The 27950-nt window shown below is 32.7% G+C and overlaps 3 protein-coding genes across 8 annotated transcripts; 2 read left to right on the top strand and 1 right to left on the bottom strand.

Moving 5' to 3' along the window:
- Positions 1-1365: 1365 nt before the first annotated feature.
- LOC106666270 (charged multivesicular body protein 7) lies at positions 1366-5808 on the top strand. Its single transcript, XM_014393352.2, has 7 exons — positions 1366-1839; positions 1898-2078; positions 4451-4588; positions 4781-4993; positions 5053-5172; positions 5253-5357; positions 5419-5808. Exons 1-7 carry the CDS (start codon positions 1589-1591, stop codon positions 5638-5640), a joined length of 1230 nt encoding a protein of 409 aa, XP_014248838.1. The 5' UTR covers positions 1366-1588; the 3' UTR covers positions 5641-5808.
- Positions 5809-7371: 1563 nt separating this feature from the next.
- Positions 7372-16007, bottom strand: LOC106666188. 5 transcript variants are annotated; one of them, XM_014393195.2, is made up of 9 exons: positions 15933-16007; positions 13370-13660; positions 9666-9869; positions 8933-8968; positions 8451-8623; positions 8260-8374; positions 8036-8191; positions 7859-7971; positions 7372-7795 (listed from the first exon to the last, which is right to left on the bottom strand). In XM_014393195.2, the coding sequence occupies exons 2-9, from the start codon at positions 13563-13565 to the stop codon at positions 7577-7579; spliced, it is 1212 nt and encodes a 403-aa protein (XP_014248681.1). In that variant the 5' UTR covers positions 13566-13660; positions 15933-16007; the 3' UTR covers positions 7372-7576. The 5 variants fall into 5 exon arrangements, with proteins under 5 accessions (XP_014248681.1, XP_014248680.1, XP_014248679.1 ...); XM_014393194.2 differs by lacking the exon at positions 15933-16007 and adding an exon at positions 13865-14125; XM_014393197.2 differs by lacking the exon at positions 15933-16007 and having other exon boundaries at positions 7502-7543; positions 7623-7795; positions 13370-14127.
- A 2225-nt stretch (positions 16008-18232) lies between these two features.
- Positions 18233-25666, top strand: LOC106666187 (SWI/SNF complex subunit SMARCC2). 2 transcript variants are annotated; one of them, XM_014393192.2, is made up of 14 exons: positions 18233-18504; positions 19811-19930; positions 19991-20095; positions 21270-21438; positions 21497-21696; positions 21762-21860; positions 21933-22042; positions 22121-22248; positions 22318-22457; positions 22524-23089; positions 23196-23416; positions 23499-23653; positions 23720-23806; positions 24352-25666. In XM_014393192.2, the coding sequence occupies exons 1-14, from the start codon at positions 18385-18387 to the stop codon at positions 25135-25137; spliced, it is 3006 nt and encodes a 1001-aa protein (XP_014248678.1). In that variant the 5' UTR covers positions 18233-18384; the 3' UTR covers positions 25138-25666. The 2 variants fall into 2 exon arrangements, with proteins under 2 accessions (XP_014248678.1, XP_014248677.1); XM_014393191.2 differs by having other exon boundaries at positions 19991-20104.
- The last annotated feature ends 2284 nt before the right edge of the window (positions 25667-27950 follow it).

The following is a 27950-nucleotide window of genomic DNA, read 5'->3' as shown; positions in this document are numbered from 1 at the left end:
GCTACAAGGCACTAACAGCTTCTTTACTGAAATTACACTGTTGACACCAATATTTTGCAGATGGTCATTGTGTATGCAGTGCCTTGCCAAGAGTACTACTGAAATTGTAAGTCAGATGTATGTATGCATGTAGATTCTTTTATTTGCAAGATTTTCAGTGTCCAGTGTATAATTTGGTGTTCTGCCCTCTAATAGATACTCTCCTGCAGAAAGGTTCTAATACTGACAGTGGTTTGACATTTATTTGCAAGAACAGCCTATTCATTGCTGTCAAATGAGATGGATTTCTTCTGATTTACCAGATTATGGGTTCACACAAGCTGGAGATATTTTAGGGACCAGCTTTAAATTGAAAGTGCAATTTATGTCATTATTATGTTCAATCTTTTTAAAAAGATAGTTCGTACTTACAGTAAGTTGTTTTCAATGATCCGGATTTCAAGCTTACAGCTCATCATCAGGTTGAAGGAGTTATACAACCTGATAATGAGTAATGGATCGTTGAAAACAACTTACGTGAGTAGGAACTATCTTTTTAAAAAGATTGAACAACACACTCCACCATTCATCATTTCTTGTAGACATTGCATTGCATGGATCTTAGTTTGGCTAATTAATGGTATCGGGCCTAAAAGTTGGGCTTTTGATTGCTGCTCCCACAACATTTTAGAACCCTCTGTATACCACTATACAGTCACTCTATTAGTTTCAAGGTTTTTATTCTTCAAACATATCTTGCTCTTTTTATTTGGAAGTGCCTTCAACAAAATTTTTAAATACCATTTTTTTAGACATTTTTGTACCCCTCATTTCATTTTATCTTTTTTTTAAGGATTTTATGATGGCTTTCTCTTAGGACAGGCTTTATTTAATTTTGTCTTAGGAGCCTGTTTGCTCTTTTGTGTGTCATCCTCTGGACGTAGGTATGCAACAATGGCAATCCCAGGGTCACTTCCATTGCTGAAATTGGGCAAGTATGCATTACTCCAGTAAAGTTAAGAAATGTTATTGTTTAAATTTATTTTGTACCTTTTTTGCAAGGTATTTGGGCTATCGTTCTAAGGTACTGTAAGCGACTAGAGGTCTAATCATGGTTGTATACAACCATTAAGCTATTTTTTGTTGTATATCCCATGCTTTAACAACCTTTGCCCCACACTTTTTAATGATTTTGTATTGTGCATTGTTTGTCTATGTTTCTTCCAGATAAAGATATTTAGAAAAAAGATTAAAGTTCAGAGCATGGGACTCAATAGCTTTTTAAGTGCAACAAAAAAAAAACAAATTACAATTTAATCCGAACATCAGATCTAAATGAGGAAGGTCAAACGTAAATTATTCATACTTTTTTAAAGTTGAATTAAATATTATTCATGTGAAAAATGAAGAGTGAATCGGTTGATGAATTTTGACAGGGCGATAATTCTGTGAGTTAAAAAAAAAGTTTTTGGCGCTAGGAACCAAAGTATAGGTTCCAACTTCCAGGTTTGTTTTTATAGAGGTTAAAAATCGTGACGGAAAATGAAATTTTAAAAAAAGATATTGTTATATTCTAATTTTGCTATGATTTTGACTTTCAACTTTTGCCATGTCTAAAACCTGGAAGAAGCCAGAGTCCAACGAGGATAAAAGGCTAAATGTTTTATTTTCTCCATTCCGAAAACGAGAATTCAACCCAATAGATTATGATTCGAAGCTCAACTATTGGAAAGAAGAGATTGACAAGTTGTGTAGAAAAAGCCAAAATGCCACCTTCACCGTTACCAAACTCCAAAGGGAGTTCACGAGGAATAAAAAATCCCCTTCTTGCATACCGACAGTCGTAGAAGAACTCTTAAGGTAATCAACCATTTCTAACAGACAATTTCAATATTTAAACGTGAAAGTTACATTTCAGATCTGGGGATGCTATGTTGCTAGATTCATTTTTGAAAATCAACCCCAGCCTCTCGTGGGGAGGGTGGGTTGTCAGTTCTCTAATTGTAACGCCAACAGTCTGGTCGTTTAAAAAACTCTTGGAAGCTCTCGATTATGGAAAAGATAACGAACAATGTTATGTGTCAATTCAGTATTTAAAGGTACGATCTAAATTTCTTAATTAACCACTTTGCACGACACATTGAACAGACTAACTCTTCCTGTAATATTTAATAATCATTATGGATATCATGTATTGACAAAGCAGGAAAAACTGCGAATCCAAATAGAATTTTAACAGGTCACTTTAAACTAAATGGACATCTTAAAAAAGATTGGCATAACCCAAAATGGCACGTGCAGATTCTGCAAGCAGAAAGACACCAACACACCTACTAACAAAATGGTGCTACACTTGCCCGCAGGAGGAAGTGTTTTGTAACTGTAGAAGAGATTCAACAACTAAAACTGGGCCTGCTAATCAAGTTCCTTGATTATCTAGGTCTTACCGGTGTGCTTTAAGCACAGAACGGGGGATACAATAGCCCTTAAAGGGTGTAGTACAATACACACTCCAACTAATACATCCCTCTATCTATGTACTGACAAGACAGCTACACGACCTATGTCTCAATGTTGAATATATCAATGTTGAAAACTCATTCCCACATGGAAAATTATCAACCAGGATAATTAAAAATTTGATGTTATTGCTGAAAGGTTCAGGAGCATCTTGGCAATACAGTGATAATATAGATCTGGAGAGACCAATAATGGGATGATGAAGATAGGGAATACCAATTCTTGATCTATCCACTGTGATTTAGGCCCACAAATGCTGGGGGGAAAAGTGTCAAGAGATTGAATATCATTGAGCCAGATTGGCCAAGGAACTCCTATAAAAAACGATGTTGATCATGAGTTAATAGAATAGGGAAGGTACTCACTTGACTCAGAATAGGCTGAGTGTTGGTAGACTGTCGGCTTCTGGGCCAAAGTTTGCATAAGTGTCCAAGGAATATCAGAATGGATCAGAAATTTTATTTAGCCATATAACTAAATATTTTATTAAGCATTCTGTCTAGTGACACTCACCTCCAGCTGGTTCACTTACAATATAATTATGATTACATCACATTTTTCTTTTTATGGGAAAGATTATGCTAAAAATCCCAGCTATCATGAGCAAATTAAATGAGGGCATGCTTTACTCTTATGTGCACTTGTCGTCCAAACTGTAGTTACCTATTGAGAGCAGATTGTGCATCATCACATTTGTTCTGTGTCTGTCACAAGCCTCAGGAACTTGTTCTGCATAACCTACAGCCTGGTGACATTAGTCCTGCATATAATGAGACTGCATATTAGTCCTCCAAGAAGGGCATGCATGCAAGGGCGGCCTGACTACTATCCTGTACAGCAGAAGTTTATTGACTGGATGGGCAACAAAGCAGAGGGAAATGTTTGCATACAGCTGTTTTGCCCTTATTCATTTCATAATTAACATGGTGTAATTAGGGTGTAAAAATGAGTATATGGTCCATTATTATCCAAAGATATTTGACTGACAAACCACTACACAGTCACGTCTTCAATTTGGATTTTCTCATACAGCATTGGTCTGTACTTGCTGGAAAGAACACATCCATTTTATTATCATTAATTTTAATTTTTTATCAGTCACAGCAACACCCGATGCAGCACATTGCACTGTTTGGCCAGTTACAATATTTATTGTATCTATCCTCCAAGAGGAAGTGTAGAGGGCGATATCGACAGCATAAAGAGACAGTTTTACATTCTATGGGAGAGGGATTTTGTTAAAATGGGTCTAAGGATAGTGCCTTGAGAAACACCAGCAACAATGTCACTCAGTTGTGAGCAGAAGTATCTTTTATGTAGAGGAAGGCTTGAAAAGTTTGCCGTAATGGAATTATGTCATGCTTTGGCTCCATGTAAAGAATACTTAGTTCTTGAGCACAACTGTGTATTTTTTAGACCTGTGGGTTTTCTGGAAGAAATAGGGGCTAATGTTGTTGTTTTCATGTTACTTCTAAATGGAGTGATGATCAATAACGTAATATTAATTACCCCATTGATCCTCAGATTATTTATTTAGATTACTCCTTGAGTTAATTATATGTATAAAAGAAAGTATTTAAGATGTTATAAGTGCAATATATGTTTAGCTTATAACTTGAATATAATTTGCACTGAAATGACAGCTTTTTATAGCCTCAGACCAACTTGAGTCTAAGTTCGAATTAGGTCTAACCCTGCGAAGAATTGTTGAGAAGTATATTTAAAACTTGATTTGAACTGGAAGATATGCACTTTTTAAAGGCTCGAACAACTTTGACACCATATTCATACTGTATTTATTTCTTAAAAAACTAATTAAAGCTAAGAAAAATAATTAATTCATAATGAAAACAAGATGGAAAAGAAAAAATAAAATAGTAACAAAAAAATAAACAATAAAAAACATATTTGATAAAAAAGTTTGTACTAAAAAAAATCTAATTGTTTTTAGGCTTTAGGAGGAGATATTGTCCAGAAATGTGAGAGAGAATCAACTTATGTCATGACTAAGGAGAATTTTATTAAAGGTGCTTTTCACTATAGAGAAGTACCAAATGAGACAGTTGATCTACTTGTACGATATCTAATGGTAAATGTTTTTATGTAAACATTTTTATATATTTTGTATGCAAGATATTATTTTATTACTATTTTTTTTATGTTTGTCAATATATAATTGCTTGTTTCATTCCTATACTAGATAAAAAGATACAAAAAGATACTAAATCAGAAATGATTATTTGTTCTTAATACATATAACTGAACACAATTGTATTTACAGATTGAAAAGAAATGTCTTGTTCTGAAAACGGATGGCAAGGAATTTTTGAAAATAGGATCGCAGGTTAAAGATTTTACAGAGTCTGAAACTGTTTTTGCCTTGTTGGAAGATAATAGAAAACATCTTGAACACACCATAGAGACTCTGGAGAAGGAAAAAAATGACTGCATGGATTTGGTCAGAAAGCAATTAAAAGATGGAAATAAAATTTTGGTAATAAAAAAGGAGAATTTGTTAAAATTGTTATTAATATTATTATTATTATTTTTAAGGCTAAAAACACGTTAAGAAAATGTAAAGAACTGGAGAAATTTATTCAGAAAAAATGTTCTACCCTGATGAATCTCGATTCTCTTATTACTAGGATTCATGAAATTAAAAGTGATTCAGAGGTACATTGGCAATATAAAACATCAATATTAAAACACTAGTTTAACAAAAGATTTTATATTAACAATTATTATTTTCTTAGATACTTAAAGCTTATAAACTGGGCTTATCAGCACTCAAAAACAATTTGAAACAAGGTGAACTGGATGAAAATTCTGTTGATGAAACAATGAGTGAAATACAAGAGGTAATTAAAAATATTTCAAATATTCCAATATATAATTAATTGGTTTTAAAATCAAATTTAGGTTACGGAAATGCACGAGGATATACAATCAATCCTATCGCTACCTATTACTCCAAACGATGATTCCAAACTTGAGGAAGAGCTCAGTGAAATCCTCGCATCAGATATACCTGAAAAAGAGGACTCCATTGAAATTGACCTGCCTAGTGTGCCAATATCTCCGTTGGCCAATAAAGAGAAATTTACCAATAAAGGCCTAATTTTTGAACCTGTGGGCTTATAGTGTTGTGTATAATAAAGGTTTGTTTTTTTGTAACAACATTAACTTGTACATAAGAAAATGTAAATATAAGTTTTTAGATTAATGAAATTCATGGAATGTTATTGTAATAAATTGAAAAAAAAAATGAAATGTCCATGTTCTAAAACTAATAAATTGAATACTAATTTTGTTACTGTTAAAATTTATGTATTTATCCATCCCTATAATTAATCCATTTATTATTATTAGCAGCTTTCTCATTAACATGTTGAGCATGTAAGACACATGTGCGTCATGCATACTGTCCTGGGCGTGGTGGACATGGTTTGCATCCTCCTATTTATACTTTTTCAACTTTCCCACCAATTAACCCGCAACAGAATTCATTCAAAATCCATGCTGCCTCAGAAAGAGCAAAAGTGTCATTGGCTAGTCATTTCAATTATTTTAATTTTGTGATTTTAGTTATTCTGTCAAAACGACAAAATTTGCTTTTCTGCAACTAAATAACTTTCAACTTCTGCAGGTTGCCTACTTCACTTAATAAACTCTTGCGTCCTATCACTTTTGTAAACATTAAAACAAATCATTTACGTTATATTTAAGTACCAGAGAGCTATTTAAGGTGATAAATTGGACAACCAAAATGGTCAAGCATAGGACAGTCAACTTAAACAGTTTTTCAATTTAAATTAGGACATAGAATTAGCAAGGAAAAGTGAAGAAATAGCAAAATAAAGAATGACAATAACAAAAAAGATAGCATAACTACGGATGTTTTTGGTTTTTCTTCTACTACTACTAATCTCATTTCCTCCTACCTATCTGACAGAACGCAGAGAGTTAAAGCTTCAACTTTTATCTCTTCTTCTCTCTCAATTTTAACTGGTGTACCCCAAGGCTCTATTCTTGGACCTATACTCTTTTCTATGTTTCTAAATGATCTTAAATTAGTTCTTAATTTCTCCCAATTTCATCTTTCATTACATATTTTATTATTATTGCTTTTATTATTTTGTTACATTTATACAACTTAATTTATTTCTAATATAAGTTCATGTAAAGGGGCAAAAAGCCCTATTTGTACCTTTAAAATAAATAATATAAACAATTTGCAATATACTCCAACATAATCTAATTAATGTATATTTAACAAGAACATTTTTTTAACAACAATAATAGAAATATCTCAATTAAAGTTTTTAATTGAGATAAAAAAGTGTCACAAGCGGAATTTGAACCCACGACCATCGGCTAGATACGCCACTGCTCTACCACTTGTGCTATTGTAACCAAGATCCACTCGGACACCAACTTCCCATCTCAGACCACGAAACTAGTGAAAATAATAGAAATGTGTGGTGTTTAGTGACCGTTAGTTAATGATTATTTGGAGATTGTGAGATGATCTCCAAATAAACAATAATAGATGTCAACTCACTAAATTAATAATTTAAACATAACTTAATGGCTCAATAATAGCTCGATCATCTCCGAACATCCTGTCTTTCCTGGTTTTGTCTGTCCAGACAAGTGACGATAATACCATATATATTAATCAATTGAATTATTGATCACATATATTATCATATTATATCAAACTACAGGGTCATCACCTCAGACCTCAACGGAATATTTCACAATTTAATATACAACATATAGTCTGTAATTTGTTAACAGCTAACTCAATGTGCAAAAAATAGTGTACAAAAAATTAAAAATAAATTTGGACATAAAACACGCAACAAAGTATTTTCAAAAAGGCACTTTTTTATTTAATTCAATTGTCCATATTGGTTTTCAAGAGTTATCACAGATGTACTTAAGGCCATTTATCATTACATTTTCCTTAATGTTTATGATTATAAATAAATAAACAAACTTTTATCTGAGTATTGAGGTATTTGTATTGAATGTTCAGTGCCTAGAACAGAAAAATAAAGCATTTCTGGTGAAATCAGACAACGATTGAACTCCGGTTTGACTTGGAATCAAAGCTATACAACTCTAGTTCTCCGGGAGGTGTGTTCATTGCTGAATAGTCAATAGGGAACTGCGGCGGCTGTTTTGGACAATGGCCAAATATGTAGCTTCCAGGCCCATTTGGAAACCTTCCGAAAATAAAATTGGCAAAACAAAGTCTAAATGTGTTATATGTCAACTTTGTATCTCCATTCTGTAAATGAACAAATAAATTTGGTTAAAATTTTAATCGAGGAGTATTTGATCAGTAACTCACAGAAGTCATGGATTTAAAAGCTAAGTCAATGACCTCATTGACCTTCTGAGTAGGAAATCCTATGACTGATGAATAGAAAGAAGCTAATTCTTCTTTGTTTATAATACCATCACCTATAATTAAAAATAATAATAATTATTATTATTTGTACATTCTATTTCTCCAATTCAACTTTACAGCTTTTGTCCATGGCTCTAAAAAGTACTTTGGGCAGGAATTGCAACCAAATAGGGAGTTCATGCATGTTTTTCACATCAGTGAGCAGTTCACTCCACAAATAAAGCCATTCTTCCAGGCTTAAAAAAAGTCTATCGATATCAACAAGAGTATTTTCTATAAACAAGATAATTTTTTTTAAATTTCACCAATCCATTGTTTAAAAAAAATATTATGAAAATTACCGGTAGATTCCTCACGTATTGGAAGTATAAATGTATCGACAAAACCTTGTTGTACTTGCTCAAGAATTAAATATTCGCCACAATTTGTTGACCAGTCAGCATAATGCCTCAATCTCTGCAAATAAGCTATGTCTTAACAGAAATGTATTTTCTTATATTATGTTTAAGGATACTTTAATGTCCATACTTACTTCTGTAAATGATTCAAAGTCCTGGAGAGAAATAATATCATCTCGATCCATGTCGAAGCAATGTGCAAACAAATGGCTTAGCTTCTCTTTCTGTACTTCTGTTAGTATGAGCTCTTTCTTTTTTTCCGAGTCTAAAGATTCATCTCCAGCTGGAAATCGCTTAACCCAAGTGGCTGAAACGAAATGAAATTTTGAACTTAACTATAGACAAATGATATTTTAACTGTCACAAACAATGAAAAGCAAATAAACTTTCAAGTGTGAGCTTAACTAATGTGAGAACCGTTTCATAAAAAACGTCTGTGCACCCGTTTCAAGTATGCAATGTCATAGTGGTACAAATGTTTAATTTTAACCCAAATAACAACTCATAAATATATAATGACTATTATTTAAAATATGACCACCGACAAAACAATTTTTTTCTCTTTCTCTCTCTCTCTCTCTGTGCATACACTATGACTGTCTATGACAAGACATACCCTCATCACCGGAACCATTCTCTCCTTCAACAACACCTAGAAACAGAAAAGAAAATTCGAGAACCAAAAGTAGTATACAAATGAAAGCAAAATAATATTATGACTTGAAAAAATAAAAATAAAATAAAATAAAAATATCACCATATCGACGCTAGCAAGGATAATGAACAAAACCAATAAAATAAAATGTAAAAACACAAATGACATTTAAGTCAAATATTGAGAGATAAAATTAAACAAAAAGGATTTTTGAAAGAATGCCATTAGTCAAATCTGTATTCTCAAACTCCATAATTAAGGAGTTACAGTTTAATACATCTTACTCACCATCAACATCATCAGTATGATTATTGATCATTATGAACATATAATCCATATGAAAAAAAAACTTTTTGTTGTAATAACCTCTACAATATAGATGTACAACATAAGTACCATAATTCCAAACCTCCATTGAACAAAAAAGTATAGAAAAATAATGTACAAGGAAGAAATGTATAAAATTCTAACATCCATGTATTAATAAATTTATATGTTAGATCTGTAAAAGAAATTTTTAATGTATTTAATTAAAATTTAATATTAATTTGGTAGAAATCCAGTTTTAGACAGTAAAAAGCTTCTGGTGATATTCTTCCTGTTAAAATAGAATTTAAAAAGGAGACCCCATTTTCATTAGTTAATGATCGAGAAGCTAAGCTGAATTTTTACAGAATGGATAAGTTTTGCATACCCCAGACATGAACACTCCATCCTTGGTCTCCGGAGTTGCTATCAACTTCATGCACAGGAAGCCTACTCTCATCTCCATCCTGAGCACCTTCTGGCATGGTCCGCCATCTCTTCAGCAATTCCTTTGTCCTGTCCTTTGTCTTGTCACAGGCCATTTTCCATGTAGAGATGAATTTCCTTTGTGATTTAGGTGAACCGTCCTCTCCTTAAAAAAATATCAATATGTGTAAATTTAGATGTATTTTTTATTGTTTGATGTAATGTTTTTTTTATATTATAAATTTTTAACTATCACTTTTCTTAAAATCTCTCTTGTAATTATTTCTTTTAATATTAAGCTTTAAGCATGTTTGTAGAGTTTTTAATTACAGTACGTAATTTTAACAATAAAAGGAAATTTTTCCGTGATGGATTTCTCAAAAAATAATTCAGGATTGGCACAAAAATTCTGAATTTTAACCGGTTTCTTGATGAAGTACTAAAGAGAAAGACTACAAGGTGTCTACAGTTTGTGTACATTCTTCCATGAAACAGAAGAAACCCCATTACATACAGGATTATGGCGCTCCACCAAAAAGTTTTTTGAGACTTATTTATTTATTTTAAAAGCACAGATAGGGCTTTATGCCCCCTTACATGTACTTACATTAGAAATAAATTAAGTTTTATAAACATAATAAAATAATAATATAATAAAACATATAATAAAATATACAAAACAATGGTGATAATATTCTTTAAAATGTTAATTATTTATAATCGAATGATGAAACCACTTTATGAAAGAAAAGAAAAAAAAGGAAAAGGGAAAAAGAAAAGGAAGAGGGAAGAAAAGGAGATTCATGTCTTTTTTAAAAACTCAGATGCCGTGGACCTGAAACAAGCCAGCAAGGAAGCAGAATGTAATTCCCAGGGAAGCAAATTCCTTAATTTTGACCCTGCAATTGTGAAGTATAAAACTAAAGGTTTGTGGGAGTATTGAAGGCTTGGGATATGATTGGTGCATTTGGATAAGGAATGAGGGAAAATAGTTTATAGATATTTTAGGACCTTTATTTGAAAATGATTAAAATTGTTTTAATTTTAAATATATATATTAAAACTCTTAAGTTCTTAGACTGTTAAGGTTGCTGAAGACAACAATAGGAAGAAATATGGTCCCTTGGTTTAAGATCACAACAGTAACTAATGCAGAAATGATAAGCCGATGATTAGAGATTTAATAAGGAGAACCCTAGTTTTCTGGGGAGTGCAAAAGCTAAGGCTTGTTAGGGTTATAGAATACCGTTATTTCTTAACTATTGGTTGAGAGAATGAAGATCACGGTTGAGCAGAGAGATAACTTCAGAAATGTTGCTTGTAAGACATTGATTGTAAATATCAGTGTCATCTGCATAAAGATGAAATTTGGAGAAATTAAAAACTAATCATTTCACATGGAAAAGAGTAAAGGGTCCAAGAATAGCGCCTTGGAGAACACCGTTGAAATTGAGAGAGGAGATAGAATTTGAAGCTTTAACTCTCTGAGTTCTGTCAGACAGATAGAAGGAAATGAGATTAGAAGCAGTAGAAGAAAAACCAAAAACATGTGTGAGTTTCCAAATATGCAAATTTTGAATTACGGAACCAAATGCATTGGAAAAATCAAATAGAACAATAATGGTACACTTATCATCAATGCCTAAGCAAATATCTGAGATTTTGAGAAGGGCTGTCCACAACTATGAAATTTTAGGAAGCCAGATTGAAAAGGGATATAAGGGCATGGGAGTCAATAATAAGTATATTTGTTTAAATAAAATCTTTTCAAATGTTTTGGAGAGTGTTGGAAGAATACTAATAAGACGATAATCACTAGCAAGGGTGGGTTTAGGTTTATTTGGTAATGCAACTATTAGGGCTTCCTTCCAGGTTTGAGGAAAACAGTATGAGGCGAGAGAGAAGTTCAAAATGTGGGTTGTGTATGTTATAGTGACAGGAAGGGAAAAAATTATGAGTTTAATAGTAATAATATTGGATTTGTTCTCTAGATTCACTTCATTTTTTAATATAAACGTTTCTTTTATTTTTCCAGAAAATCATTTAGAGATATAATAAATTGTTAGTTAAATTTTAATTACCACTAAATGATTTTCCGTTTTGTCGTGAATTTTTTTTCAAATTTTTTCTTTCAAACCATCATAATTAAATTTTTTTTAAATTAAAACTCATGAATTTCTGCTTCATTTAATTTGGTTTACATTACAAAAATGTTGTAATTAATATAATAATAAAAATGCATGTAGTTTGAAATAAACAACAAAAGACAAGTGTCCATTTTTTAATTTTTGCCTGAGTGTATATATGTTTTAATTTGTACCCAGACAAGTGTCGCAGATGAGCATTATAAAAAATCCAGGTGGGAATCAAACTGACAACTGTGTTATCTATGATAAACCAAAGCTGACACCTAACCACATGATCACAATGGTCTTAGTTTCACTAGAAGCACTACTCTCATAAATTTGTGGCTAATTAATTAAATTAGTACAATAATAAAAAAGCATTACATGATTACCTCGTTATTCAAATAACTCCAAAATTCTTTTTAAAAAATTTAAGTGTGGTCTATATTATTTATAGGAAGGCTGATATGTCTATATACTATCCTGGTTTATTACTATTGGGCCGGTAAATAGTTTTCATCATTGGTAACAATTCTTTTGGAGAGATGTTCACCACTTGGATTTTGAAGGAGAAACTGGCACTTCTCCAAGTGATATTCAGCTTCATGAAACTAGGTGAGATCGTAGTTTGCAAAAATTCCTTTTAAAACATAGTTTGTTTGGCAGTTGACAATAGCTTTTATATGATTTGCCTAAATATTGTTCCATAGACAACTACTACACTTCACTCACTATTCAGTTTTATGATGATAGGTTAGATCCATAGTGCTTTTATGCTTTTTGACATCTTGTTAAACATAGTTTGTTTGGCAGTTGACAATAGCTTTATATATGATTTGCCTACATATTGTTTCATAGAGTCCTGCTGCAGTTCACTATTCAGGTTCATGATGCTAAGCGAGATCACATGGAGCGTTTCAACAACCCTTCTTAAACATATTGTTTGAAAGTTCACAACACCTTTTTCTATGATTTGCTTAAATATTGTTCCATAGAGACCTGCTGCTGTTCCCAGTTCAGCTTCATGATGCTACATGAAATCATACAGAATTTTTACAACAACTCCTTTAGAGGCGTCGGTGGTCAAAAACACCTGCACCCCGAGGGTGTGAAGTGGGAGGAAGTGACCCATGAAGTCCTGCTGCATATCAGTATATTATTTGTTCTGAATGTTCTTTTCAAAGGGTTTGATTGTCAGTTTTAATTTTTTGTTTTTTTCAAATCATCTTGGTACATCCAAAGAGTGTATCGATATCTTCAAACTTGCATGCCTAACAGGGTTTTGATGGCTAATTTATTTATTTATTTTTATTAACCAGATTTTCAATACTTCAACATCAATTGCTATAAAGGAATGTCAATTCAAGTATAGAATTGTACAACAGATATATTTTCAAAATAATAAAGGATTCAATAAGAATATGGAAAATTAAATAAGTTTTTTTTTCATAATTTCATTTGGTTCTATGGGAATTAGGATAAAATTCTTGTTGCTTACTTTTAAGATTGTGTTCATCAAATTAAGGAAAAAAACGCATACCTAGGGATGCCCTGGGGGCGGTTAGCTCTCTCTGGCTGTCTCTCTTGGATAATTCTCTCGCCGAAGTCACCCCCTCCGCAAAATTCACCTTCTTGTCTTCTTTGCTGGTCCTCCTCTTGACGGATCCCGGGCCCTCCACCTTCACCTCCAGCCCCCTCGGCTCTACCGGGGTGGAGCCCGTATCCTGCTGCTGCATTCCCCAGGAGGACGGCTCGGCGGTTATCTACTTCCTCGTCCTCTTCCGACTCCGCTGCTGCTTCTAAATTCGGTCCGACGAGAGCCGGGAACGACCTGTACATAAATTTCAACGCCGCCATCGTACACCCTAGGTAACTGAGGAACAAAATGGCCACTGCACACCATACCACCATCTGCTTTTATTTGTTTTTTACTTTGTTAACCGAACAATTTGCAGTCTCATTTTGAAAAAGTTGCCTTTAACATGTGTTGTGTACAACTTTAACTTGCTGAGTCTTATCAAAAGTTATAACTTACTTTCCCCAATTTCCCACTTCACAGTTTCCAGTTGATACATTTGAATAATGCTATTATAATTTTACAAAAATGCGTAATGAAATGGCGACTGGAGTTTTGAATTGCAAAAGCAGCAATTGGGGCATATTGTGTTTCATTGATAAAAATAAAAATAAACTGTCGTGAAGAATTTAAATTTGAGGAGTGGGGATATCATTCTTGAAGGTAGCTGCTAGAAAATAATTGATTTCGATTTTCTACCGTTCCAACATGATAAAAAACAAATGCAGAAACAACCAACAATAATAACCAGTACGAATAGATATTTGTTTTTGTTAAACTTATCTTTTTTTTTGTAATATTTGTTTTTTAGTTTAATTTTAACAATTAGTAATAATTTGCATTTTTTCGTTAGAAGAAACATACTCCTCGGCAATATACCTACCGACTGACGAAGGAAGTATTAAGAAACACGGAAGCTGGTAGTTACTAAAAGAATTTTTGGTTTTAGTAGTTTTTATCGTCATCATCGGGGCGATACATTAGTTATTACTATGTTTTTATCATTTAGTTTGGAAGAAGGACGGTATTCATTTCTCTCTTGAACGGCAAGGAATGATTCCTAGAATTCTTGATAATGCCAGACTTTCGATGATCATCATCAGGGATACACAAATTGAGTTACACTGAATACATTAATTAGATAAACATTTGTAAAAAAGGGGCTAATTCATCCCAAATCAATTCAACTTAAAGGAGCATTTTTTGAATTTTACAAAGTGCCGGGCTTTTTATGGTTGTACCACCATCATCAGAATCGTACAAATTTTAGTTAAGACTTAAATGGAAAAGAAGATGTATTAGGAGGTAGCTTTCATCCCAAACCATTCCTACTCTTGAAAAGAGCAAAATGATTCCTCGAGCTTTATATAAGCTTTTTATGATTACACCACCATCATCAAAGTCATAAAAATTTTATTTAAAACATTGTTTTTACCATTAAATTATAAAAGGATAAAATGATGCTAGTAAAAAGGAGGCTTATTCATCCCGAACCGTTCCAACTCTTGAAAGGAGCAGAAGGATTTCTCGAACTTTTCCATAATTTTATGATAATACCATCATCAGAGCCTTAAAAAAGTTATTTAGTTAATTTAATATTTTCTGCCGTGATAAATTTAATGTCTTAAGGAAATTTGTTTAGACCTGATGATAATGATATAATCACGGATATCGACACAAAAAGATGTACTTCTTGTAGAGCGTTATTTTCAGCCTTTCTTGCCCTAATTACGTCTTTATATTTGGGTAAATTTTACACCAGTTTTGATCCTCTGTTGAATTTAATATTCCAGGTTACTTTATTCACACCTAAAATCTTCCCAAATCAAAAATTGCAATCTTGTTACAACACCATGACCATAGGGGTGTTATTTGGCATTTTCACCGCCCGGAAGTTTTTTTTTTTTTTTGAATATTGACAACTTTGTAGCGAGAGTAAGAGTCAAGAGCGTGTTTCGGCATAATTCAGGTCAATCGATTGTTTCTGGAGGTGAGGGTAATTAATATTTAGAGAGACACGGTCCCACGAGGAAGGAGGGCTATGTCACCAGAGCAAAACGACTACAAAGTACAAAACAAACATAATTTCGTGATTCAACCTATTTTCGACCTAACTTTTTTGCTGCTTTTTACCTCTCTATTGATTACTTGCTTCCAAAGTACTATTATACACAAAAGTATTGTGTCGGGATTTAGCTGAGTGCACTTACTTGCCTAATTATATAGTCATATTACATATGTACCCATACATTATAATTTTGTTAAATTCTTTATGCGTTTTGTTTAAAGGGTCACCCAAAAGCATCTTTTATTAATAAAATCCTTGTATATTCTTATATAATAGTATGTACTTTTATGATGGATTAATTGTTAATTTAAGAAAAAATATTGTTTTTACACGTATTAATTTGTGTAATTTTCCAAAGATTGCTTCGTTAGAATCAAGTTAAAGGTGCAAATGAAAACGTACCGAAGTGAATGTTTAAATTGTGATCAAAGGCTGTTTTATAAATGAATTACGATTTACCTGAGGAGCCGTTGAAAAAATTACGAGTCCAAACCCCGATGTCGGGACGGTAACTAAGCGATACTAGTGAAACCAAAATCTTCAGGATTCCGTCATGCGCACTTTATTTCGTCAAAGTTCCATTCATAATAGACCAGAATAAAGAGGCTCTTGCAATAAATGCTTGTCGATAATTCAAATGATATTTTTACAACGCGCGAAACTCAGACGGACATGATAAAAAGAGTGATGGGCGAGAGAATGATTTCAAATCGCTTATCCAACAGTCTGACATTCGCCTTACTCAGCCGATTCAATACCCTCCAATTATTGAATCATTACCAATGGGAAATTCACATTTACATTCATGCCGAAGTATCACTTTAACATAATCGTGTATTGCTAATGTACATTATCTCAATCAAGGGCGCGTTTTGGCTCTTCTCCCTGTGTTTTGTCGAAAAATGACTTAATTTGATCCCATTTACCATCATGTGAAATGTTCGAATTAAAGGCCACATTTAAGCATAACGATAGAGATGAATAAAAAGTCGAAATTCATACTTTCTACAGACAATTAATTAGGTAATCAGCAAGAGCGAGATTTTAAAGTTCCATTTTGAAAAAAATTTGAATATAAAGATTTAAAATATACTTAACAAATAGATTTATTTAGCATTCTTATAATCTAAAATCATTTTTTGTTCGTCAAGAATTATTTTTCATGAAAGACAAGAACAATCCAGTTTTTGGATAAGTAAAATATGCCTTATCATCCAAAACTTTTCAATTAATTTTGTTTTGTTTGAGATCACAATTAATTATTTTTTTAATCATTTATTCTGATTTCTTTTACATTTGTTTGTGTGTTTTTGGTGTTTATAAAATTTTTATCATTCCTTTCCACTTTCTTTACATTTTTTTATATATTTCTATTGTTTAATTATATTTTTCAATATCTTTTCAATTAATTATTTTTTGTTTGAGATCATGGTTAATTATAGTGTTATCATTTCTTCTGATTTTTATTACATTTGTTTGTATAGTTTTGGTGTTTAATAAAAATTTTATCATTCCTTCCACTAACTTTATATTGTTTATATATTTCTATTATTTAATTATATTTTTCTCATTCCATCCCATTTCCTTTATATTTGTCTATATATTTCTATTGTTTAATTATATTTTGATCATTCCTTCCCATTTCCTTTATATTTGTTTATATATTTGTGTTGTTTAATTATAATTTTATGATTTCTTCTGATTTCAATTACATTTGTTTATATATTTCTTTTGTTTAATTATATTTTTATCATTCCTTCTCATTACCTTTATATTTGTTTATATATTTCTGTTGTTTAATTATATTTTTATCATTTCTTCTGATTTCGATTACATTTGTTTATATATTTCTTTTATTTAATTATATTTTTATCATTCCTTCTCATTACCTTTGTATTGTATGTATATTTCTATTGTTTAATTATATTTTTATTAATCTTTCTCACTTCCTTTATACATTTCTTTTGTTTAATTACATTTTTATCTTTCCTTCTCATTTCCTTTATATTTTATATATATTTCTGTTATTTAATTACATTTTTATCATTCTTTATTATTTAATTATATTTTTCTCATTCCATCCCATTTCCTTTATATTTGTCTATATATTTTTATTGTTTAATTATATTCCTATCATTCCTTCTCATTTTCTTTATATGTGTTTATTTATTTCTGTTATTTAATTATATTTTTATCATTCCTTCGCATTTCTTTTATATTTATTTATATATTTATGTTGTTTAATTAAATTTTTATCATTCTTTTTCACTTCTTTTATATTTTTAGAGATCATTATATTTTATTTGCGTTTATTATGTTGAATATGTCCACATTTTTAATTATTGTTATATTTAGATTATTATTTATGTTTTAATTATTCATTATTACTTATAATGAATACTTAAATTAAATAGTTTAAGCTCTTGAAGAACTTGTAACTGGTATATTTACCCGTATAAACAAATAACTAAACAAATTTACAAATTTGAACAATAAATTATGGTAGTTGAGGTGAAAGCCCATTTCCTTTCTTGAATCGATATATCGCAATCGTCGATCGCGACTAAAATCGAAGCTTCGAAGAAATAATAAACCAGGCCTTCAATCATCGAATATATCGTACAATCCTGTATTATATATCCTATCCTGAAATTAAGTTAGAAGGATAAGTGAAATAAAGGAGAGGATCGTGAAAAGGGCAGCGGTTGAGGTTTTGCCGTGGTGTCGAAAGTGGGAAGATAAACATTAACGATTTTAACCTGAACGTCCGGCGTTCGTAAAGGTCCGTCGGACATCTTGCGACTCGGATTCGCCGCTTCCTAGGAGGGTGCCGGACTCGCTCTAGTCTTTTCCTCAAATCGCTCGACGTTTTCGAACCGTGTGTTGTCCCCCAGGCCGAGACCAATCCGTCATGATGCTCGGATTTCAACCGAAAAAGGACGGCGGTCCAAACGTTAAATTCTTCGAGTCGCCGGAGACGCTCGCACAACTCGACTCTGTCAAAAACTGGCTGCTGAAAAACTGCAAAAAGGTGAGCATCCGCGGAGCGGCTTATAACGCCTTTTGCCGCCCTATCTTCCCTTACGCCCACCCAACTGATCCTGAGAAGTTCTTTTACATTATTCCCCTGATAAAAGTTCAGGTTCGTTCCCTTCCATCTCGGGCCGGCGTTGTTTTCCTTTCAGCCAGCAATGAACAAATTCCACTTAACGTTTTAGACCATTTTCTTTCAATTTAACACCCAACCCCTAAAATTAACAATAAAATCCGGTCTATTCATTTCATACAAAAACAAATCGATAAAAATCTAAATTTTATTTTAGTTTATATTTTGTATTTATTTACAGACAACAAAGTAATTCAAAATATTTTAAACTTTTCATAATAATTTTGGCATTATTATCAGATAATCCTATATTTTAATTAGTCTATAAAAAATATTTATATACTAAACAGTGAAATAAAAATGCAGAGAAAGGTTGCTCAATGTGTCCCACCTAATTGAAGGGTGCAATTCCTTGGCTACAATTACTTACAGAGTATTTGGGTCCCATTTTCCGATTCTTGGAGAAAACTGGGTTGTTCTATTGTATATAGGTATAATAGTTGTGTATAACTAATTTGAGTTAGGAGTGAATGTATTTATTAGCGTGAATGTGTGATGTAAGAGGGTTGATGGCGGAATATCGAGTACCCCATCGACCCTCAATTAGGCTAGTTTATAGAATGTGTAAAGATTGTGTTGAGAGTGATTGTATTTATTAGTGTGAATGTGTGATATGAGGGTCAGTGGTGGACTATTGAATACCCCCATCGACTCTCAATTTGGTTAGTTATATAGTATGTGCAAAGGGTGATGGAGGAATATCAATTACTCCATCACTCTAATTAAATGAATGGTATGTAAATGGAAGTAAATGTATTTAAGAATGGACATGAGAACAAATTGGTTTGGAACTGCACCCATTGGGTGCTGAATTGAGGGCACCTCTCCACCTGAGCCCAACCTGGGTGGCTGGACAGATAAGATGAGGTCTGCCCTCAGGCTGCTAACACCTGGGGTGGGTGATTCTCGAGTCTGCCGGCAATTTATCGTAAAGAGCAAAAGCCGGAATCGCCGGGGGACTTAGAGAAGCCAATAGGTTCAACTCGATACATGTTTGTATACATGTACGTGCATGTGCAGATTTGAGCCTATGCAAAAAAAAATCCCTTTCAATTAAACTTGTTTGCATGTCTTGTGAATCACATCTTTATGAGTGCATGTACTTTCTCATTTTTGCATTTTAAAACATTACAGTACATACAATTAAGTAAAAAGATAATTTTGTTTCTAGTACATCCAAACAGATCCTCCAAGTGGAAAAAGTTTGTCTGCTCTCGTCATACAGCTCATACAATTCCAGGAGGACAACTTTGGTAAAAATGTCACAAAGCCACCACTCACAAGGCTCCCTGTAAGTAACATCGATTTGTATTGATTTGTTCTGTTTATTTAAAATGAATTTATTTTCTAGATGCGGTGTTTCCTTGACTTTAAACCAGGTGGCGCACTGTGCCAAATCTTGGCTGCTGTCTATAAACACAAGAGTGAACAGGGTTGGCGTAGGTTCGACTTCCAGGTCAGTAAGGTACGATCGTGTCACCAACACCACACTAACTCTCTTTACTCAATTAATACCCACCGAGGCGGGATTGAATCACCTTTGTAAGAGTTGAGTCTTCCAAACCCCTCCTTTGTCCTTCCTTAGCACTGAGCACGCGTGATTGTCGCTATGTGTTTGTGATGTGCACTGTGCTTAGCGCCCTTGTAATCCATAGTTTTGCTTTCTTATGTGTTTCTATTGTGTTTGAAAATTACAAGAAAAAAATAAAGTAAATTCATATTAATTATTTTGAAAACTCAGCTCTTTAGTCGATTATTTTATTAGCACCAAATGAGTAAGTATTTTTTACTGTTTTTATTTCTTAACAACAACAATAATAATAATAATAATAATATATTAGTTCAATTATTCAAAATTTAGAATGCTGATTTTAAATTAATTTCTAAATGATTCATTAATAATAAAATATATTGTTAAAACTTACAAGTTCACTGATGATGTGGGGCTTTTTTATGTTGCTTTATGTTTATAACTTGTGTTTTGCTTTGTTGTGTTTTATTGCATGTTTTGTTTTGTAATAATCTTAATTTTATGGGTTGCTCAGTTTTAATTATTTTTAGATGTCTTATTTATATAATATGGAATTTGAATTAGTTTTTAATAACCCATTAGTGAATTCAGCATTATCAATATAAATGTGCAGCCATAGAAAGCTTTATTCAGGATTATAAATATTCTTGAATTTGTAAAGTATAAAGGATTAATTTAATTTTAAATTGGTAATGATAAACAATTTTATTGAATGATATTTTTCATTTAAACAATACAAGGGGCATCGTTAGCCGCAACGGTTTAATCGTTGACCCAGCGCTCATCACTGTATGGTAAAGGTCTCGGGTTCGAATCCCGCAGCCCTGCAGTCGGATCTGACATACCTACAAATGTGCTTTTTTCAAAAACACCGGAACCACGAGGGTTCTTATAACCTTGTAGTTGAAATATCCTCGTAAACAAAAGAAAAGAAAACATAGACAAAATATATTTACTGTTATTGTTGAATTTATATGTATAGCACAATTGTGTATTTATTTATTTTTGCAGTTTCTTTTTTCTTAATTTAATGTTAATTTGGACTTGTACTATAATTTTTCTAAGCACTTAATTTTACTGTTTGAACACTTCACTTTAGAGCCCATCTAGGATGGATCGGAATGTTGAGATGTTCATGGCAGTCGAGAAGGCGTTGATTCAGACAAAGTGTCTCACCCTCCCCGCAGTCTATGTACGTCCTGATGTGGATAAAGCAATGGCTGCTAAAGTAAAGGATATAATTAAGCGTCATCAAGGGACGATTGTTGGTAAGTTGATAAATATGTTACATTTCTCATTTTTTTATCATTTTTTTTTTAACAATAGAAAACGAGGATCAGGCTACACATATTCTTTACCCCGTTGTGGATCCGCTTGATGAGGAATTTTCAAGGCCGACCCTACGAAGGGACAGAATGACACTACTTCATTGGTACTATTTTCCCGACTCGCATGATTCTTGGACAAGTGCTGATCTTCCATTTGATCCTCCTGACTCACCTCCAGCACATTCACTGCCATGGAGGGTAAGTTGTTAAATTTAATTTTCTATTTATAATTAAAAATAATGTTTTTATTTTTATTTTTTAAGGTTACAGCTTCATGGGCTACTGAACTTGATCTTTATAACGAATGGATGAATGAGGAGGATTATGAGGTGGATGAAAATGGAAAGAAAAAAGTTCATCCCGTAAGTGATGAAGTGATCAATAACCAATGAATTATTTTACGAATAACTTTCATGTTTATTGTTTTAATCTAGCTCCGTTTATCTGTGGACGATCTAATGGGTCAGTCAGATCCAATAAAAAAGAAGCAAAAACGCAAAAAGTCTCCCAGCCCTCCACCAAAGTTGGCTGCTAAAAGAAAAAGGTACACCCTCTTATCCATCTTCTGTCAGTTGTATTCCGCCTTTTATTTAATTATATTGATATTGTTATGTTTGTTTAGTGGAAGATTTCCAGCTGTCGGAGGCCCAAAGAAGATCAAAAGTGAAGAAGAAGAGGCTGATTTGACCAGAGATATGGATGAACCCACTCCTGAGCCAAATATTCAAGAAGTTGTCATGCCAAAACCAAGTATATTTTTTCACATAATAATATATTCACTAACATCTTTCTTTTCTTAATATAATTTTTTTTTTTCAGCTGGTCTCTCTACAAATACAAAAAAAGATGTCGACAGTCAGCCTATGAAAAGTGGTACAATCATGGATCTTGATGAGGAGGCAGAAAGGAATGATGATAGCCAAACTGGCAGAATAACAAATGAAAACAACAATTCAACGGTACATAATTTTTTAAAAACATTTTTGTTATAGTTTTTTTTAACAATTTTATAATGTTTGTTAAAGGATCTGACAGTTAATAAAGAAGACGGCCAGGAAGATAATGTCACTGAGCAAACACATCATATAATCGTTCCATCCTATTCCGCTTGGTTCGACTACAATTCTGTCCACTCGATTGAGAAGAGGGCACTTCCAGAATTTTTCAATGGCAAAAATAAGTCTAAGACGCCAGAAATTTACCTAGCTTATAGGAATTTCATGATCGACACTTACCGCCTCAACCCCACTGAATACCTCACAAGCACTGCCTCGAGGAGGAACTTGGCTGGTGACGTTTGTGCTATAATGAGGGTCCATGCATTTTTAGAACAATGGGGTCTTATAAATTACCAAGTGGATGCGGAAAGCCGACCTACCCCTATGGGGCCTCCCCCGACGTCCCATTTCCACGTCCTGGCTGATACGCCGTCAGGGCTAATGCCTGTCAACCCTCCCAAAACACAGCAGCAATCTGCTGCAAAGACCCTCCTTGACATGGAATCTACAAGAAGACAGGAACAGAATCAAAACGCCGGAAGGAAAGTGGAAGGCGAGCAACCAGGAATGAACTTTGGATTAAAATTAGATCAGTGAGTATTTTCAAATTATTTTTCATATACTAATTGCAAATTGTATATAATTTTTCTTTATTTTTCAATAAGTAGAAAGATGTATACAAACTTTTTTTTCTCACAGATATACACGAAAACCAGCTGTATTAAAGAATAGGCAGGCTGCTGCTGTGACGAGAGACTGGACCGAACAAGAGACTCTGCTTCTACTAGAGGCACTTGAACTTTACAAGGATGACTGGAACAAAGTATGCGAACATGTCGGATCAAGGACACAGGATGAATGTATACTTCACTTTCTTAGACTTCCGATTGAAGATCCTTACCTGGAAGACAATGATAATGGTCAGTGTTCTTATTTTACGTTTTTTACTTATTTTTGTTATGTTTTAAGTTCTCAAAACATTTTCAAAACTTGTTTTTACAGGAAGTGCATTAGGTCCTCTTGCTTACCAGCCAATTCCGTTTTCAAAGGCGGGAAATCCAATAATGTCAACTGTTGCGTTCCTTGCTTCAGTCGTTGATCCTAGGGTAGCTGCTTCTGCAGCTAAAGCTGCTATGATTGAGTTTGCAAATATAAAGGTAAATTCTAGGTGCCTGGTTTAAATAGAAAATATTTTCATACTAACATTTATTATTTTTTCTTAGGATGAAGTCCCAGCGGCTTTGCTTGATGCTCATATTAAGAATTCGACAGTCGATGGAAAATTTGATCCTTCAGCCGGACTTTCACAGGTATAAACACTTTATATCACTAATTCTGACTTATTTGAGAATCTGAATTGTGAATAAAAGCTAAAAATAAATTGACTCGAATAACAGTAAAATTTTAGTTTTATCCACTTTTTTCCAAACTATATGGTCAAATTTATTACTCTATAAGAGTATAAATAAAATAAAAAAAATCTTTGCCCTCAAGTTATTACAATACAATATTATTGAGAAGTTAGAAAAAATACCTTAATAACAATAATAAAAACTTAGTTGTAGCAAACCTAGTTCATTCAATAGTTGAATGATTTTTGTAGCAGCGGCATCTTTTTAAAATTTTCTTCTAATTTTTCAAACCACCACAGTAGATTAAAGGAATTTCTAACAAATAGTCAGTTTAAAATTGTTTAAATTAGTATATTACAGCATTATTCAATATTAATAATGATTAAAAAATGCAACCAACAACAAAAAACTTAAGAAAACAGAATGAGAAAAATAATTTATGTATCTTTTATTTATCCCAGTTTTGTAACATTTTTAAATTAATTTCTGATTATTCTTCACAGAGTGGAATTGCCGGTACTGAGCCGGAGAAAGATGAGAGTGAGGACAAAGAGAAGAAAGAAAGTAGTGAAGGAGAAGGTGCTGGTGGGGATGCTGGTGTTGGAAAAGCTGAGAAACCTTCAGAGGAGAAATCTGAAGAGAACGTGAAGGAGGCTAAAACAGAACCAGCGGAGGATAATGCCCCTGAATCCATGGAAACTGATGAACCAGCTAAGGAGAAAGAGGCAACCCCACAGGAAACAGAACAAGACAGAGTCGTTAAAGATGCTCAGTTGCAGTCTGCAGCTGCAGCTGCGCTTGCTGCAGCAGCTGTCAAAGCCAAGCATTTGGCAGCTGTAGAAGAGAGGAAAATCAAATCCCTTGTCGCCTTACTTGTAGAAACACAAATGAAGAAACTTGAAATTAAATTGAGGCATTTTGAAGAGTTAGAAACAACGATGGAAAAAGAAAGAGAAGGCTTGGAGTACCAAAGGCAACAGTTGATTGCAGAACGGCAGCAATTCCACCTGGAACAGCTGAAAGCAGCGGAGTTTAGGGCGAGACAAGAAGCCCATAGGAGATTAGCTGCTGAAGCGACAATGCCTCCCTCTTCGCCCCAGCAACAGCAGCAGCCACAACAACAGCAACAACTCCCACCACAGCAAAATCTACCTCCACAACAAAATCAACCGCAGCAACTGCCCCAACCCCAACAACAGCCTCCTCCATCTCAGCAGTTGATTCAACCGCAACCCCAGTCCCAACTACCACCACCTCCTCTCCCTAATGTACAACCGCCCAATGTTTAACCTTGAGGTATTACCTCCATTTCCTTCACTTCACTTGTATAAATTTCATTTTAAGCCCTTAAGTTATGTAACAATATTATAATTATACATATTTTTATTTTATACTTATTAAATATACTAAATTTCTGTTTTTCTTTTATTTAATGAATTTTTCATTTCAACAGAATTCAAAACGAATTATTTATTGTAAAAATTTTAGAATGAAAAATATCCTTTCATGAGGAAAGAACAACTTTTAAATTATCATGGATTAAGTTTAAATTGAATCATGCAAAAAGAGACCTGTTTGTTGTTTTTTACTCCTTTTTTTAAAACTGTGAATTACTTATTTTCAATTCATATAAAATGAATTATTTGTTTTTTGAAATACATAATTTATTTATGATTGTAGGAACCAATACATGGAAAAACTTGTATATTCAAGGTTTTAGAATTAAATTTCAGATGTTATTTATAAGAAATTATTAGGCAATAATACGAAAAGACTCTTCTTATACATATTCTCAATAAAAAAAAAGCTAAGCTTTTTCGTTTGCGTTATAATTTGTGAAACCTGGTTCAGGCTTTAACAGCATTCATTTAGTTATTAACAAATTAAATTTTTCTGGCTTATTGTACTCTCCTAGTTCCCTCAGATTGTCGATTCACATTGAATATGCCCGTGTTTAGATGGTTTTCTCCTCTGAGATTAGCACCTATCTAAGTCAGTATGCTGGTCTTGTTACAAGGTAGTTTTAGCATAAGTTTACCATGTCTAGAGTTTATCCATAGCTAATTTTATCTTTTTTGGATCCATTATGTAATGGAGTGTGTCTTTGTTACTCCATAAATAGTTTTAGGGAATATGCATAATATGGTTTTGCTCCTTTGGCCAGTATGTCTGCTTTTTTATTACCCAAAATTACCTTGTGTCCTGGTACCCAAAAATTATCATTGTTGTGTTGTTATAATTATTTATTACATTTATTACCATTGTTTTGTTTCTCCACACCCTCTAATGGGTCCCAGGACATGTGTATTACAACATGGCATATGCAAATTCTGTAAAGAAACAGGAGACCCAATACACCTACTAACAAATTGGCATAACATTTGCCTGCAGGAGGAAGTGTTTTGAGCTGTGCGATGCAGCTAGAAAAAATTCAACCACTGAAACCAGGTCTTATAATCAACTTCCTTAATGAACTTAGACTCACCAGTGTGCTATTATTATTAAAGTGCACAGTATTATATTAGTTACAGTATTATATACCTTGAATGATACATCTAAATCTGTTTCCCCAGGTTTTTGAGATTTTGGATGGATTCAGTGACTAGTTTTAATGTGATTTTTTACATGCAAATGCTTTATTTAATAGCTGCTTGGTTATCCAATCATATGAGGATTTTTTGTCAGTGCAACCTCAGAAGAAATTCAATCACCAAAACCGAGCCTACTAATCAAGATCCTTGATGACCTAGGAATTGCAATCATGAATATAAGCACAGAACAGACCACACAATAGCTATCAAAGGGCACGATTAATACACCTACATTTATTTTTATTTATTACAAACAGCTTAGAAGCTTAATAACACAGAAAAAAAGGAAACAAAATAGAATTAAAATATAGGTGATTAGTAAATATATAAGAACACACAAATATAAGTGGATATAAAAATATCCACTCCAACTATGACTAGATGCAATGTCGAAGTGAATTTAAATTTTTTTGTACTTTTATCAATGAAAAAATCAAAATATTAAAAAAAATTTAAAAAATATTAAAATTTAGTGTAACTTTTGATGGCTGTAGAATTATAATTGTGATATTTGTATCGGTGTGTGATGGGAATATCGGTCGGTACACAATTAAAATTTAGATGAAAAAATCAATATTTGGACAAATCTTATTTCCTTCTCTCATTATTATTGGTGAATAAAATATGAATTTGTTTTACGAAACGGTACACTAAAAGTAGATGAATGCCGTAGCTTGTATTGGGACATTGAAAGTGACACATGAAATGAGGTCAGTACAATTTAGTCGCCCATTGATTATATTGTGAAGAAATAATAGATCAAAAAACGCCTTCTGTCAGCTAACGCTGGAAGATTATAAAGAGAAAAAAAAACAGTTCTGAAGATGAAAGAAGAGGAAATTGAAAATGAAGGATTCTAATAAATTTATTTTGAACTTTACCTAAAAATTCAGAATGAGAAGAAAAGTTTTTTTAAAGAGATTTCTGTACAATTTCAATGATGAATTGGATTATGTTAATTATGAGGGTTTCTTATAATTGTAATCCCCTCAGAATTTTAAGAGATTTTTATTAACATTAATAATGTGCTCCTTAAATTCCAACTTGCTATTAAACCAAGTCTTCGACAAAGGATATTCTGTTTAGTGTGGTATTATTGAGAGAAAATTAAAAGGAATGGTGTTGGAAGAAAGATTAAAGGAAATTAATAAGCATTTAGCTAATAATTAATATGACACCACAAACTAAGTTTATCAATAGAGAGATTGCTGCAAAAGAAGACGCATGTTGATTTTATAGAGAGGAAAATTTTAAGACCATCAGCATATAATGGAAATGCTGTAGCAGAAAGAAAGGACAAGGCTTACAGATTATGAATTCAGTACATCGTGGTCCTTGCAAAAAATATTAAATGGATAAAACCGGAACCTGATGTATTTATTCGTAAAATAAGCTTTAACTTACCGAAACTAAGTAATAGAAGAATTTAATAAGTTTCATTTTATGTTACATGATTTAATTTAAATATAATAGTTATCAGGTTTGTCTATTCCCTGTTTCTTTTTTGAATA

The sequence above is a fragment of the Cimex lectularius genome, unplaced genomic scaffold (genome assembly GCF_000648675.2).
Source record: "Cimex lectularius strain Harlan isolate CLEC.00 unplaced genomic scaffold, Clec_2.1 scaffold5, whole genome shotgun sequence".
Lineage (NCBI taxonomy): Eukaryota > Metazoa > Arthropoda > Insecta > Hemiptera > Cimicidae > Cimex > Cimex lectularius.
This window is presented reverse-complemented; position numbering and strand designations above follow the sequence as displayed.

Coding starts and splice junctions, on each gene's coding strand:
- LOC106666270 (XM_014393352.2), top strand. CDS start 1,589: ATGTCTAAAACCTGGAAGAAGCCAGAGTCCAACGAGGATAAAAGGCTA. Junction 5,173..5,252: donor AAATTAAAAGTGATTCAGAG/GTACATTGGCAA, acceptor TTATTTTCTTAG/ATACTTAAAGCTTATAAACT. Junction 5,358..5,418: donor CAATGAGTGAAATACAAGAG/GTAATTAAAAAT, acceptor AATCAAATTTAG/GTTACGGAAATGCACGAGGA.
- LOC106666188 (XM_014393195.2), bottom strand. CDS start 13,565: ATGCAGCAGCAGGATACGGGCTCCACCCCGGTAGAGCCGAGGGGGCTG. Junction 8,375..8,450: donor ACTTTGAATCATTTACAGAA/GTAAGTATGGAC, acceptor GCTTATTTGCAG/AGATTGAGGCATTATGCTGA. Junction 7,972..8,035: donor TAGAGCCATGGACAAAAGCT/GTAAAGTTGAAT, acceptor TTTTAATTATAG/GTGATGGTATTATAAACAAA.
- LOC106666187 (XM_014393191.2), top strand. CDS start 18,385: ATGATGCTCGGATTTCAACCGAAAAAGGACGGCGGTCCAAACGTTAAA. Junction 20,105..21,269: donor TCGACTTCCAGGTCAGTAAG/GTACGATCGTGT, acceptor ACTTCACTTTAG/AGCCCATCTAGGATGGATCG. Junction 21,861..21,932: donor GAAAGAAAAAAGTTCATCCC/GTAAGTGATGAA, acceptor GTTTTAATCTAG/CTCCGTTTATCTGTGGACGA.